Raw genomic sequence first — 15,062 nt, 5'->3', positions numbered from 1 at the left:
AGATTTTAAGCCTAATTTGTTTTTCTTGTTCTCTTGCAGTCGAGTGATCCTACCGATTTCTGTGGAGGAGGTAAGTGCAAATTGTGTGCATGCTTGTGTTTGTGTAGAAAACGCTGTTAGTGACACTGATACCAAGCATTGTTTTGCTATGTATGTGTGCGGTGTCATTGTCTGATTTGCATGTGTTGAGTTCGGATGACTCAGTCTTAGCTCGTTCTGACAGCAGAGGAGTCACGATGTAGTTTCGTGAGGCTCTCCATGTGCACTAAGCCACAAATCGGCATACCGCTATGTCATTCAGTCACTTATGAGTCACTTATCTCAGGGAGAGGATGAATCTTTTCTCTCCCATGCTGTTTTCATCTCGTTCAGCTCATGCAGAATCGCTAATGCGCCAATATTAATAGCTGTGCTTTTGGCCTAGTCAGCAATTCCCGCATGTTTGTTTCCTCTCTGTCTCTCATACTTTCATTTGCCCCATTCAGAGTGAGCTTTCCCTGTGTCTCCCAGTCTCCTCATTTCCCATGATCCTCTAGCGTGTCATTGTGCTCAGTGATCTGGTCGTGCATATCTAATGAGTTACCTGATACCACATCCTTCTGCTTCTGTCTCTCTCAGCTTTTCTTGTCGTCGTCTAGTCTCATGAACAATTGTAATCTGCGAAAAAAGAAATGCAATTCAGGCTTTCACCTTTATGCTTGAGGCGGAAAATGTGGGCAATAGCCAAATGGCACTTATATAGGTATATTTAGCATTTTTGGGGAGATTTACACACCTTCTAAGACAGTATTTTAGAAGCTGAAAATGCAAAGCTTCAAAAAATAGTACTATCATTGTGTCTGTGTACACCTCACTGGATAAAGCACAATGCAAGCTTCAAATAATTTATGACAGAAAAAACAACATATGTTTTGTTTTGTTTAAAATATAAATCTGCATTTTAATTCATAATGTTGCTTCTTTTATTAGATCATAATCTGAGCTTTAGCCTTTATATTAGGGGTGCCCAAACGTTTTTATAAGGTAAATATACCAAACTATATTACATTAAAATTGCCATGGGTAATTTCCTAATTTATTTCCTAATTTTTCAAAATAATTAGAAGGTATTACTTTAAATCGTATTAACTAATGCAGTATAACATTTTAAATTCTAACTTATTTCCAAAAACATAAACAGTCACATTTATTACACACTGAAGTTCAATGCTGAGTACACTAATCAAGCAGAATCTGGCATTGACTTGATTTGCTCACCAAAGTCTCAGCATTGTTGGGTAACAGTAGATACATTTAAACAAAATCAATAAAAAAATAATTTACGCCAGGCGACGCGGTGGCAGGGTGGATAGCGCTCTCGCCTCACAGTAAAAAGGTTGCTGGTTCGAGCCTCGGCTGGGTCAGTTGGCATTTCTATGTGGAGTTTGCATGTTCTCTCGTGTTCACGTGGGTTTCCTCCGGGTGCTCCGGTTTCCCCTACAAGTCCAAAGACATGCAGTACAGGTGAATTGTGTAGGCTAAATTGTCCGTAGTGTGTGTGAATGAGAATGTAGAGGTGTTTCCGTGTGAAGGGTTGCAGCTGGAAGGGCATCCGCTGTGTAAAACATATGCTGGATAAGTTGGCGGTTCATTCCGCCGTGGTGACCCCTGATGAATAAAGGGACTAAACTAAAAAAATAATGAATGAATGAATAAATTTACGCATTTATTTGAAACATTTAATTTCTGTTAGCTTTCAACAATGAAACAAACAGAGGGTTTCGTTAAATTTAAATTGACAATCTAGAAACACCCCCATCATTCATCCTCGCTTGTCAGAGGGATGGCGGGCTAAATCAAAGGTTACCATGGGTTAACTTTGGCCTGCGGGCCCTAGTTTGGGCATCACTGCTTTATAGCGAATATTAAAGGAAAAAATAAGCATATTTCTCATAAAATGTGGCATATTATTATTTTAATCTTTACACGGTTCCCTTGCATTTTAAAAAAATATATAACAACAGCTGTTTTCAAACACAAATCTTGTCTGTTTAAGGCCATGAGGGGTCATTAAGGATTTTGAAAAGTTTGAGTACCACTGGTTCTGAATAATCAGATGACATATTCGCTAGTTGTCTCTGAATGATTCAGCGTTTTATACAATATAACTTGCGTAATCTGCAAGCAGCCTTTTTGTTGTTGTTGTATTTTAGCCAATGTCTGTTCCAGACCTGCACACAAACCTCACTGTATTTTCCTAAAATGTCATTGGTATGGATATATTAGGAAGTCTTGAACAGAGTTCAAAGCATTAAAGAGCCCCTATTATGGGTTTTGAAAATGACCTTCGATGCAGTGTGTATCACAGCACTAAGGCTGCATTTACACTGCAGATCTTGATGCTCAAATCCGATTTTGTGACTTTTTGCGATTTTTTTTTTTTTTGATGATTTGCTTACATCATCTTTTAAAAGTGACTCGTATCCGATCATCTGCATTTACACAGTACACGGCAAAGACGCAATGACCAGGGGAAAAAAAAGCAGGCGCTGACAGCTGATAATTAAAGAGTGCTCTTTTCTCTATTCCTGTATGTAATCTGTTTGCAGCTTTTGACAAGCTGTTTTACTATAGTTTATGACAGAAATGTTCTCATTTGTACATTTTCTTTCAATAAATAGGCTTTTTTAAACGTTTGGGCATCTTAATGTAATGTCCATGGTGTGATTTATGCACGTGATGTATGCACTAGTTTTATATTAGTTTATATTGCTTGCGTGACGGACATTGCACTCTCTTGCTCTCGTTAACATGCTTCAATACCTGTGCTATATGACAATATAAAAGCTGTTTAAGCCCTTGTGTTTGAGATTTAAGGTTTGGTACTCTGCTGAAGTCGGTTCTGAAATGAAAGTGTTAGACTTGACATCATTCGCTACGGTTTTTAATGATGCGTGACTCGCATTGACAGGTGAAAATCCGATCTACCTGCTTACACTGCAGACACGAGAACACAGATCCGATTTATATCGGATAAATTTCCACATATGAACAAGGCCTGAATCCAGGGCCGGAGTGGGACTCCTTTTCAGCCCTGGAGTTTCAAGCCTCATACGGCCCACCTCAGTTCACGACTGACTATATTGAAATAAGGTCATTTCCCATTCAGTTTCTAATGACACTATCACGTCTTTTTTTTTTGAGAAAACAGCTGCTTTAAAACTTCAAATGTTCAACAACCTTAACAGTATTATATGTCTTAACAATAAAAATGAAAAAAAAAATGACTCAGACGAGGATCAATCCCGGGTCGCTGGCATCAAACCTAACGTGCTAACCACTCGACCACAACAATTATGAATTCATTTAATTGCAGGCTGCATCTTCATCACGAGGCTGCGAGAAAATAGATAAAAAGAGCAGAGCTGCGGTAAAATATTGAATAAGAAGACTGTGGTCAAGTAAATAAATACATTAATTTAAAAAGTGTGACTGCTGAGAGCAACAGATTCTGGAGCTAGGGACACTGGCCCTTGCGGCCAAAAAACGGACCGGCCCACCGGGAATTCTCCCGGTCCTCCCGATTAGCCAATCCGGGCCTGCCTGAATCTGATCGATCTGTGCCACATGGGAGAAAAAAAATCAGAACTGAGTCACTTAAACAGTGCAAAGTAAATGCGGCCTAAGTTAATGAAATTAAAGTAAGGAGCAACAAAAACTATTATGTATGGGACTTTGACCGGGACTTTGTCAGTAACTGTTACAGTTCAATTGGACCTGTTTCTTCTTCCTCCATCCTATGGAAAACATCCTGCAAAACCTAGCTGATAACCTGCAAAAGCGTGTCACATGCTCAAAATAGATAGTTTATTCCTCAAAAGCAAGTATTCATGTCAATCAAAGTGTCAGTATCATCAAAATGAAAGTCCTGACACCATTGTAAATAAACAAGAAAGTCAAATGGCTTTGTCATGTTTTCATTATGACAGTTTACTCTGGACATTTTTTCAATGCATAAAAGTCAGATTTTGGTGACACTCCCTGAAAATGCTCAAGACAGCACTTTATACTATTTGCACAGCCATTTGAAAACTACAGCAAAGTTAGACATCACTGCATTTAGTGAGGTGTCTGAGTACAAGACACTGAATATGTATGTTTCACAGTTTTACTGCATTTGCTCGTTGCGTTGCAATTCTAATTTATTCACAGCATTGTGCAAAAGAATAAATACACCCTTATATACACTGCATTTGCTCGTTGCAGTTCTAATTTACAGTTTTTCTCAGTCACTTTGGTGCGTTTCTCACAACACTAGTGCATTTCTGCATAACAGTTAATGCGTTTCTCAAAACAATTAGTACAAACTGCAAAACCTAGCTGATTACCTGCAAAAGCGCGTCAAATGCTTAAAACGTATAGTTCATTGCTCAAAAGCAAGTATTTATGTCAATCAAAGTGTCAGTGTCATCAAGATGAAAAGTCCTGACACCATTGTTTATGAACAAGATAGTCAAATGGCTCTGTCATGTTTTCATTATGACAGTTTACTCTGGACACTTTTTTCAATGCAAAAAATGCAATTGCTGAAAATGCTCAAGACAGCACTTTATACTATTTGCACAGCCAATTGAAAACTACAGTAAAGTTAGACATCACTGCATTTAGTGAGGTATCTGAGTACAAGACACTGAATATGTAGGTTTCACAGTTTTACTGCATTTGCTCGTTGCGTTGCAATTCTAATTTATTCACAGCAATGTGCAAAAGAATAAATACACCCTTATATACAACAAGCATAAACTTCCTTTGGGTAAAGCTGGGCACAACTGTAAACTATATTGCAGAACATATTCGAACTGAATCTACAACATACACAAGTCAGTAAATCATTCATGAAATTGTTTAATTTAGAAGTAATTTTCAGAAAAATAAAGATTAAAATCTTTTTTAATAAAATTTGTTAGACAGATTTTGACAACTAGTTCAACATTTTTGTATGTAATGACTCAAATAATGAAATGAAGACTATTAGTTTTATATGGAATGTTTATGGAATGTTAATGGAAGTTTAGTTAATTTTGACTGACATGACATAAGCAAATGATAATGTTATACAGTTTTTCTCAGTCGCTTTGGTGCATTTCTCACTACACTATTTACATTTGCACAACAGTTAATGCATTTCTCAAAAAAATTAGCCATTTGTGCACATCCTAGTAGCAGTTTCTCATTCTTTTCAACAAATTGTGAATGCTTTTGGACAAGCATCAATTGCTTTCATACAACTCTCTGCTATTTATAACATTATCATCTGCTTCTGTCATGTCAGTCAAAATGAACTAAACTTGTGAATGCTGAATAGTCATTCCATATAAAACTAATAGTCCTCATTTTATTACTTGAGTCATTACATACAAAAATGTTGAACTTGATGTCAAAATCGGTCAAGCAAACTTTATGAAAAAAAAAAATTTAATCTTTATTTTCCTGAAAATGTCTTTAAAATTGAGCAATTTGATGAACGATTGAGCCCGATTCAGCGCACTCACACTTCTCAAACGATCCGGGAAACGGGCCTGTGCACGGTACAGATGGCATAGTGTGAGCAGGCCCTAAAAATCAGCTTTCTCCACTGGCTGAGTGATATCCGATATAAAGTGGGTCTCAGATTATACAAGAAGCCCTGCAATAAATTACATTTCCCCGCCATGTCTTTATAATATGAGCATTTATTTTACCCCAGTATATTCAAGGGAGCTCTTGCGCTATAACCTGCCGATTCTGAAGGGCGCGTGCAAGCAAACGGCTTTTTGTCTCGTTTTATGCTTGAGCAACTAAATGAATGAAAAAGTCTGTTTAACTGATTGTATTTGAATTACATTACAACATCGATGCTGTAAAAGGAATTTTATAAAATGGAAAAAAATTCACAGTAACAGGTCACCGGCAGTGCATCAGTATGGGAAACACATTAGCTCGGCATATATCCCATTGGTATTGAAATCAACCCCTTTGCATGTTAGTAGTACAGTTGATCAATCTAAATTGATTCTGAAAAATCAAGATCGGCACATCCAACATACTGTACTGTACCTTTAAGAGCCATTACATGATTAATAATGTTATCACTTAATATAAAGGGCTGCAGCTGCTTGTAGACTACCCAACTCTTGCTGTTTATGTCTCTATTAATCATTTCTCAGTAATTTTCTTGTATGTTCAGCTATAAATGGGCAGACAGGACCTGCCCTGGGGGACAAACCCTCTTTCTGGGCTGGATTATGGAAATGAATGGTTTGCTTTAACCTTGAAGCCACTCTTTTTCATCTATACTCATTTTTACATACCTCAGCATATTTTGCCAGAAAGTACTGTCAGCCAGGATCCACTTAGATAATAGTATAATCAGTTCTGTCACATAAAATATGTCTAGGAAGAGACATTTTAATACAAGTCCTTCCTGTTAGGTCAGAGTCTCCTCTTCGCACCCAGCGGGAGTTTAAAAAAATGTTTAAAAAACAGCTTTTAGATTGCATTGCATTCACTGTGATCACACTTACATGTATGTTAAACAGTTTAGATTTATACTGAGTTGAGTTAAACATCTTATTTCTCACAATTTCCACTGATTAGTGTATTTTTTGGTCAGAGTAATGCTATTTATTGTTGAAATGCTCTCAATAACATCAGATAAAATATGATTGGCTGCTTGAGAGCACCTTTCCTGGAAAATCATTGTTGAAGGGAAGCATCTTTATTTATGAAGGTTGATTCATAATTTATAAAGGTTTTACTTTGTTCTTGGTTGTATGGCTATGTAGATTTTGTAAAGTATGCAAAGTTTCACCACAGTCTTTTAAACAATGCCGTTTAAATGAAGCAGTGTTATATACAGTACTCAAGGAAAACCACACTACAGAAAAAGTGCTGTGGTTTCAGACCAACAGCATGTCTTTGAATTTGATATTGAATCTATACAACAGTTCAATAAACAAAGTTAGTATTCACTACAGGTTTTCAATTAGAAGTATATCAAACTATGGGTGGGCGATATGGAAAAAATAACACGATTATTTCTGGGGAAATCATGATTCACAATTTTTATCCCGATTCTTTTACAAGTTGGCTTTTTAAGACTATGCTGCAAATTATTAAAAAAAAAGGTACAATACAACCAAACTAATGTCCCCATAAAAATTTATACTTTTACCATGTATGTTTAAGAATATATGGCGATACAACGATTTTTCCTCAAAAGTGGATCATGTAGTAATTTTGATCGTCCTTGATTAAATATCGTGTTAATGCACAGCCCTTTATCATACTGTAGTAAACGGTAAAAGTCTTTACCAAATGTTTACTATTGACATAAAGAAATAAAACGTTTATACATTTTGACAGCTTTTAATAATTGGAACATATGTATAACCTTAAATCCACTCTTTTGATAATAAATAACCGACTAACAAAAGGTTTTAGACTCTTCATTTACTTTTTATCGTGTAGATGTGTCAATTTAGTCAAAATATTTTCTGTTCATTTTAAATAAATCTTATTAAGATTTAAAATGAATTAGTTAAATGATTCAATGACTTACACATTTCATTCCTTTCTGAATTAGCATTTTGAACAAATCGCTTGACTGAATGATTCAAACTCAGACATTAAAGAAAGTCTTTGCCTCCAAAACTGTTTATTGTTAAAAATGTTTGCATTATATAGTGTCAGTGTGTGTAGCATGAATGAAATTCAGATATATGTGTCTACATATATATTCTACCAATGCTATCTAATGGCAATTTGTAATTTTTTAATTTACTCGAAAATTTGTACAATATCTGATCTCATTTGTACTATTTAGTATGATTTGCTTATCGGTTGGGATTAAGGGTGGGTGTGGTAGCCAAAATTATTTTCGTAACAAATTATATGAATTCGTACGAATCAGCCAATAAACAGACAAAACATAAAATATGAACGTTTCCTCATGAGATCAGGCTGATTCTGATCATATGTTCTCATTGTCATTTAATCTACAGTGTCAGTATTGTTGCCTCACTGCCATTTACAAATTGTCATCCATGGCCTGAGAGGATAGTTAAGTGTCCATCAAATTCAAACTTCGTAATCTCGCTAAAAGTGGCAAGTCAGTTGGGCATTTTTTGTCTATTAATACTATGAATTTGGACATGCCACATCTCATGTACTGTTTATTGGCTACTGCATTGTATGGATGTAAGCCATTTTGTTTCACTTGTTGCCACCTAGAGGCATAACTAACTACAAGAAACAAACAATAGAATTTTATGTATGTAATGTGTGTATTTACATAGCTGATTCATTGTGTAAGGCCATAAACCCAACGCCCTTCACAATCACGAGGGGTTCTCTTCGGTGGATTGGGAGGCTATGATGGGTAATTGCTAATTGAGGTAATATGTCTAAGACACAGGGGTTACACCCTACTCTTTACGAGAAGTGCTATGGGATTTGTTTAATGACCACAGATAGTCAGGATCTCGGTTTATTGTCTCAGCCGAAAGACGGCACCCACTGACAGTATAGTGTCACCTTCACTATACTGGGACATTAGGACCCCCCTGCTGGCCTCACTAACACCACTTCCAACAGCAACCTAGTTTTTCCATGTGGTCACCCATCCAGGTACTGATAAGATTCAGCCCTGCTTAGCTTCAGTAAGTAACCAGTCTTGGGCTGCAGGGAGATACAGTAATTGTTTTACTACGATTTATTTTTAGGATTTTTGTCTTTATGATAAGACAATATGTAGACAGGAAGTGAGGCCGGAGAAAAAGGGGGATGCCTGAAGCAGAATATTTTAATATTTTTCGGCGCATTGCCTATTAAGCTATCAGCGATAGCTACAGTATATTTTATTTTCAGATTGCTGACAAGAAGTTTCTCAAATTGCTCGAGGAGAATATAAAAAGGCATGCTAAATAATTTGCAGCATTTTAACCCTCCATGCTCTTCATCTTCATTAAATTCACAGAATCATTGGTCATTAACTTTAATGATTTCAGAAATACAAATAAATAACAACAGTCGCTGGCGAATTCTTTTGAGCGCAGAGAGCAGCGTTTTCAGATAAGCTCCCATGAATTAAAGCCCTGATCCTTCATCTGCTTTCAGGAGCCTTAAAAGACATTTTATTTGGCGGATGTTGTTTATAGCAAGAGGGCAAAGTGCTATTCCTGGAGTCCATTCATTTAGCGGGGAATGATGGATTAAGAAAGCTTACTTGCTTAAGGGGGCAGCTGGGCGGTTTATGACACTCCCTCATTTCTGTTCTTCCTGTTTTTAGTCCTAAACACACACACACATACACAGACACATACACAAGCATCATAGGCTGTCTATCATTGTAGGCTAGATAGAGACACCGTTTCTGTCCGTTAGCCTGTCGATTAGTCTGAGCTCACATCTTTTAGTCTGTCCATCACCATCAGTGAACTATAATCAGGGCTTAACCAGACTCTCATAGAGCCTACACACACATCACATGCTGCTCATTCAAAAAGATTACGCTTTTATGCAATGTCACTTTAAAAATAGATATTCGGCACACAAATACTAGTAAAAAGCACATCCGCTGCAGACGAAACCCTGTGTGTGTGTGGTTTGCAGAGTGAGTGGGATGATAATGTGTGATGTAGGTTGGATTTTCATAGCATGCTGCAGAGTGACGCGTTGTCACCTTCTTTCCCTCCCTCTTTTTTTCTCACTTTTCTCCTCTGTCTGTCATTCTCTCTGCCAGACTGGTATAAATAGGCAGTTTGCTCTACGTCGTTATTTTTTTTTCCTCCTGTTCTTCCGTTTTTTCTCCCTCTCACATAAACTCACTGATGTGTTATGGACGCTGTGTTTAGGAATGCATATCCTCATTTAGAAAGTCTGGCTGTTTCTTGGTAAGATTCAGGAGGTGTTGTAGCCTGAATCTCAGCTGCTGGCTCAGCTTGGACCCGGGAGTCGAGGCTGCTGACTCAAAACATGTGTGTCAAGACTCAAGACACTAAATCTTTCAGTTACAAATAAAAGTCTATCAAACAGTATTTGCATATTTAAAACAAATACTGACTTGTTTAAAACAGAAATCATTTATTACAGTTTTTCTCAGTCGCATTGGTGCATTTCTCAGATCAGAATCGAAATTCTCAAAATTACCTGTTCAATCTTCACATCGTTGTGTCACTTGGGTACATCAAAAAGCAGTTTCTCATTCATTTGTTTTTGATAGATATCTTGTATTTAATAGATGTCTAATAGACGTCCAAATACAGATGTCTTGGCTAAAATTGGGTGAAAATCTATTAGGCATCTAACAATGATCCAAAAATAGACTAATCACCAAATAGACAGATGAGACAGACTTCACATGTCATTCATCTCTGTCTTCTGTCTATTTAATGACTAGTCTATTTTAAGCTATTGTTAGACATCTCATAGGTTTTCAATAATGAGATGTCTGGACATCTATTAAACATCTTTTAAACACAAATAAAATGTTCTGATGATGGTCATTTTAAAACTTTATACTTTTGCCTTTATCCATCAAACCTCTAGATTTTACCCATTCACTATCATGTAAAAACACAATACAAAAAAATGAATGACCTCTTAATATTTGATTAATTTAAACAATTACTGTTCAGATTTAGTCAGTTGTTACAGGTCAGATTTAGTCAGTTGTATTATTTTTACATAAATTAATGAGGTTAGAACATTTTTATTTTTTTAACAAAGGTTATTAAAGAACATCAAACTAGAAAATTGCATTTAACATGTATTTTATACATTTAAAATCACTTTTGTAAATTGGCTTTAACACAAGCACTAAGTAAAGTTTCTCAAACTTATTTTGAGAGGAGCATGTGATATGATTGATCACAGCTGGTCCCCCATCCCCGAATCAATCGTTTAACTTTACTTCCTTATTTTAGTTTTTTTTAAATAACCCCCATCCACCCCATCTCCCTCCTCCTCTTTTTTTTTTTATTAATCCAGGATTGGGTAAAATGGAGGCTCAGTGGCTAGTACTGTTGCCTCAAAGCAAAAAGGTGACCGTTTCGAGTCCCGACTGGGAAAGTTGTCATGCTGTGCGGATATATATTCTCCCCGTGTTCGCATGGGTTTCCCCCGGGTACTCCGGTTTCCTCCTACAATCCGAAGACATGTGACATAAGTGAATTAAATAAACCAATAGGAACAATACATGAGCACTTTAGTACTGAGCTTTTACCGCGTGGGTATGCACTGGTGTGGTTGGCGGTTTATTTCTCTAAGGCTGCCCCCAATATTCAAGGAATAGGTTGAATGAATTCGAAGAGCTCTCATGAACTACCTGATCTTCTACCCCCTTACATGCGTATTGATTAGGGCTCAATTATCTTCGAGCTCAGGGTTCTCTCCCGAGACACAATGCCAAACCTGCTAACATTATCAAGGAATATCTAAGTGTAAACTCTTGAAATAGTTTGATGTAGGCCTGAGATATATTTTCATATTAATTATAGTTATTTGTGGATTTGGGTTAGTTGTTTATTGTATTAAAACATTTTAAAATGCTTTTGCAATGTCTAAATGTTCTGTACAGTGAAGAGAAGAATCTGTTTAGCTCAGTGTAAATTAAACAGATTCAAGCCACTTATTTTTTAGGACATTTTCAGACTTCACTTTTTCAGTATGAATTGCATAAAAAGAACCAGTTTATTTGGACATGTTGTTCTTTGCTTAGTTTCTTGTTTTGCTTTGTGAATTTTGTGTGGTCTTTTTATTGCATCAAATTCACTGCAGACTACAATATCCCCCATCATTCATCTGCATGGTGCATTTTGTGTTTATATTTCAACTGGGTCCTCTACAGGATTAGAAGTGATTAAGATATTAAAGAGAACATTGTCCTTTATCATTCTGTGTACCATAGAGGAGGAAAACATACACACACACACACACACACCCACACACACCAGGATTAAATAGACAACAGATATTTGAATGTACATGAAGTTAGTGATTGTGGAATGTATTTCTGTGTGTCTTACAGTATCAAGTCGGGCAGCTATATTCAGTAGCGGAGGCCAGTAAGAACGAGACGGGTGGAGGAGAAGGTGTGGAAGTGCTAAAGAACGAACCCTATGAGAAGGATGGAGAGAAGGGCCAGTACACACACAAAATCTACCACCTGCAGAGGTACTCACACTTACACACTGACACATAAATGTATAAATAAAATGTGCTAGATTAATGTTAACATAAAAAGTGGAACGGTAATAATCGTTTGCACACTGTCATGCTGTTGCATACCAGAGTTTTTTTTTTTTCATAAACAGAGAGATACAGCAGAATATCCTGGTGTTTTCATACAACTGAGCTTAAAAATAAAAGTCACCATAAAAGAGGATAATTAGATCTACAAAATTTAGTCGTTGTAAGATAGAGTTTATGTAAAGTGACTGGTGCATGAAAGAAGTGGTGGTCTCTACAGATGGTTTGTCAAGCCCACTCACCTGTGTGAAACACACTAAAAATGCACAGTAGAATTATGGAGTGATTGTAAGAAAGTGTCTGGTGCAAACTAGTGCAAGTGTCTGGAAAATGTCTGAGATTAAAGAGTGTGTTTTCTACGTGTGGTTTGTCAGGTCCACTCACCTGTGTGAGGCACACTCAGAATTTCATAATGTTTTGAGGATTTCATGTGTGGTAGTGAGGAGAGAGAATCCTGGTTTTGGGGGAAAGAGTTGTAAATAATATTTCGGAGTGGGGTAAGTTGATTGGAATTGCGAGTTCTAACAGCTTGTGGCTCTAATTCTTCAAAACCATCAAGGGATGGGTTGAGTCTTTCATAGCTTTACTGGAGGATTATGAAAGGAAAATATCCTGAATGGAGTAGAGAGGTGCCCTATGATCTTCTCAGCTGTGTTCACTGTCTGCCAGAGAGTCTTGGTGATGTATACACTGTCAAGAATATCTGTTATTCACAAGTGTTTTCTGTTTAATTTACAGTTGTGAATCACATTATGGGACCTTGATTTCTGCTCTGTTCACTTTTGATGTTGAAAATTCAATTATACAGTTTAACAAAGTGACTTTTATTGACATTATTGTAGTTTGATGAAATAATATACAGGGAAAATGTATTGGCAGTTTACAACAAGGGGCAGCAGTGGTTAGCACGATCGCCTAATAGCAAGAGGGTTGCTGGGTCTGTTGGCATTTCTGTGTGGAGTTTGCATGTTCTCACCGTGTTTGAGTGGGTTTCTTCCGTGTGCTCCGGTTTCCCCTAAAGTCCAAAGACATGCACTATAGGTGAATTGAGTAAGCTAAATTGGCCATAGTGTATGTGTGTGAATGCTAGAGTGTATGGGGGTTTACCCAGTGTTGGGTAGTGGCTGGCAGAGCATCCGCTGTGTAAAACATATGCTGGATAAGTTAGCGGTCTATTCCGCTGTGGCCACCCCTGATTAATAAAGGGAGTAAGCCGAAAAGAAACGGAATGAATGAGTTTATAACAAGATTTTTGTACCAAAAAGTACAACACCAACCCAGACAATATATCACTTTAAACTATTAAAAATGTTAACAAAAGTCACTTTTTCAAACTTTTCAAGGGTAAAAGTTGTTGGAAGAAAGATCATGGTAAAATGATGCAATTTAAAAGCTTAAATAAATGGGGAAAAAATAAAATAAAAACATGAATCACAAAATATGGATAACTGCTAATTTACAGATATTTTTTACAGTGTATATACTGTATATATAGATAGACAGTTAAATGTTTTGTTAGTTTGGCAACATTATCTGCTATTACAGATATAGATTGTATGGTACAAGCTGCAGCAGCACATTGCAACAGCAACTTGTTCTTGTGTGTTCATGGACAAACTTTGACTGATCCAATATGGCAGAAGGACAACCTATGTATATCTACCCATAGAAAAAACAGCCTCTCGTACATTGAATATATCTCAATGATCTAATGTACTTTACATAAAACTCACAAAAAAGCTCAAACATGAATCAAAATATTTTATAATGTGAGTCAATGATTACTTTTGATGTTTTGGACTCTCATTTTGGTGTCTTAACTTTTCCATTTACTTTGTTTTCATGTTGACTAACACTTTTTTAAACTGTTAAATGGAAATGGCAAAATAATGATTGCTTTTCAAATAGATTTATGAAAGACTCCTCTTATTTCTTATTGGTTAGACTCCCCCCCCCCAACTCATATGATTGGCTGTTGCTATGTTGAGTCTTAAATTGCTCAAGCATCTAATCAGCATTTTGGTCTTCACAGTAAAGTCCCATCTTTTGTACGAATGCTTGCACCAGCGTCAGCACTGAACATTCATGAGAAAGCTTGGAACGCCTACCCATACTGCCGCACAGGTAACACACACACATACTTAGTTTCTTTCCATGTGCTCTTTGTTCTTCTTGCTTTCTTCTTCTTCTCCTTATTATTATTATTACTTGCTTCCTATCTGCTTCCCGCTGTCTCTTTCTCTGTCACTGCTTTTGCGGGCACTGAATAATTCACAGTTTGAGCTGAGAAGGAGTGGAGTTACAGCACAGGAAACTGAGATTATACTGACACATTCGCTTCACATCATTTTCACATGAGAATGCAGACTTCTCGGTTTTTAAGGTCTTGTTGCGGGACCTAAAACAAACTTACAGCTTTGTTTTTGAATACACTGTAAACACTTTCAAACATTCAGCATTATTGAATGTTTTATATAACAAAAAGTGTGTCAATTCAAATATGGACTAACAAAAGGATCAATCTGAGATCATTATTGATTAGTTTTTCCTCCAAATCTAGAAATTTTAATTTTGTTTATGCATGTGAAGATACAGTAACATAGCAGTATATTCAATGGTATCCAATTTAGTTTTCTACACATGAAAGTAGTTTAAAGAGCCATTATGTAATTTCAAAAATATCCATGGCATATTTTCTAGTTGGCAACCTTTATATTTTGTAAAGATGTAAGTTGTGATTGATCTTTTCATGCATCCAAGTGAATTGCATTATTGAAAAGAAAAACAAAAACTTT

The 15,062-nt window shown here is 36.5% G+C and overlaps 1 protein-coding gene across 1 annotated transcript in view; it reads left to right on the top strand.

Moving 5' to 3' along the window:
• The window catches only part of pitpnab (phosphatidylinositol transfer protein, alpha b), a 36,749-nt gene that overhangs the window by 9,663 nt on the left and 12,024 nt on the right, over positions 1 to 15,062 (top strand). Inside the window, exons 2-4 of the mRNA XM_021479347.3 lie at positions 40 to 70; positions 12,047 to 12,192; positions 14,300 to 14,391. Coding sequence (XP_021335022.1) covers positions 40 to 70; positions 12,047 to 12,192; positions 14,300 to 14,391 — 269 coding nt within the window. The remainder of the gene's footprint in view (positions 1 to 39; positions 71 to 12,046; positions 12,193 to 14,299; positions 14,392 to 15,062) is intronic.

Source organism: Danio rerio, chromosome 10 (genome assembly GCF_049306965.1).
Source record: "Danio rerio strain Tuebingen ecotype United States chromosome 10, GRCz12tu, whole genome shotgun sequence".
In the NCBI taxonomy this organism is placed as follows: domain Eukaryota; kingdom Metazoa; phylum Chordata; class Actinopteri; order Cypriniformes; family Danionidae; genus Danio; species Danio rerio.
This window is presented reverse-complemented; position numbering and strand designations above follow the sequence as displayed.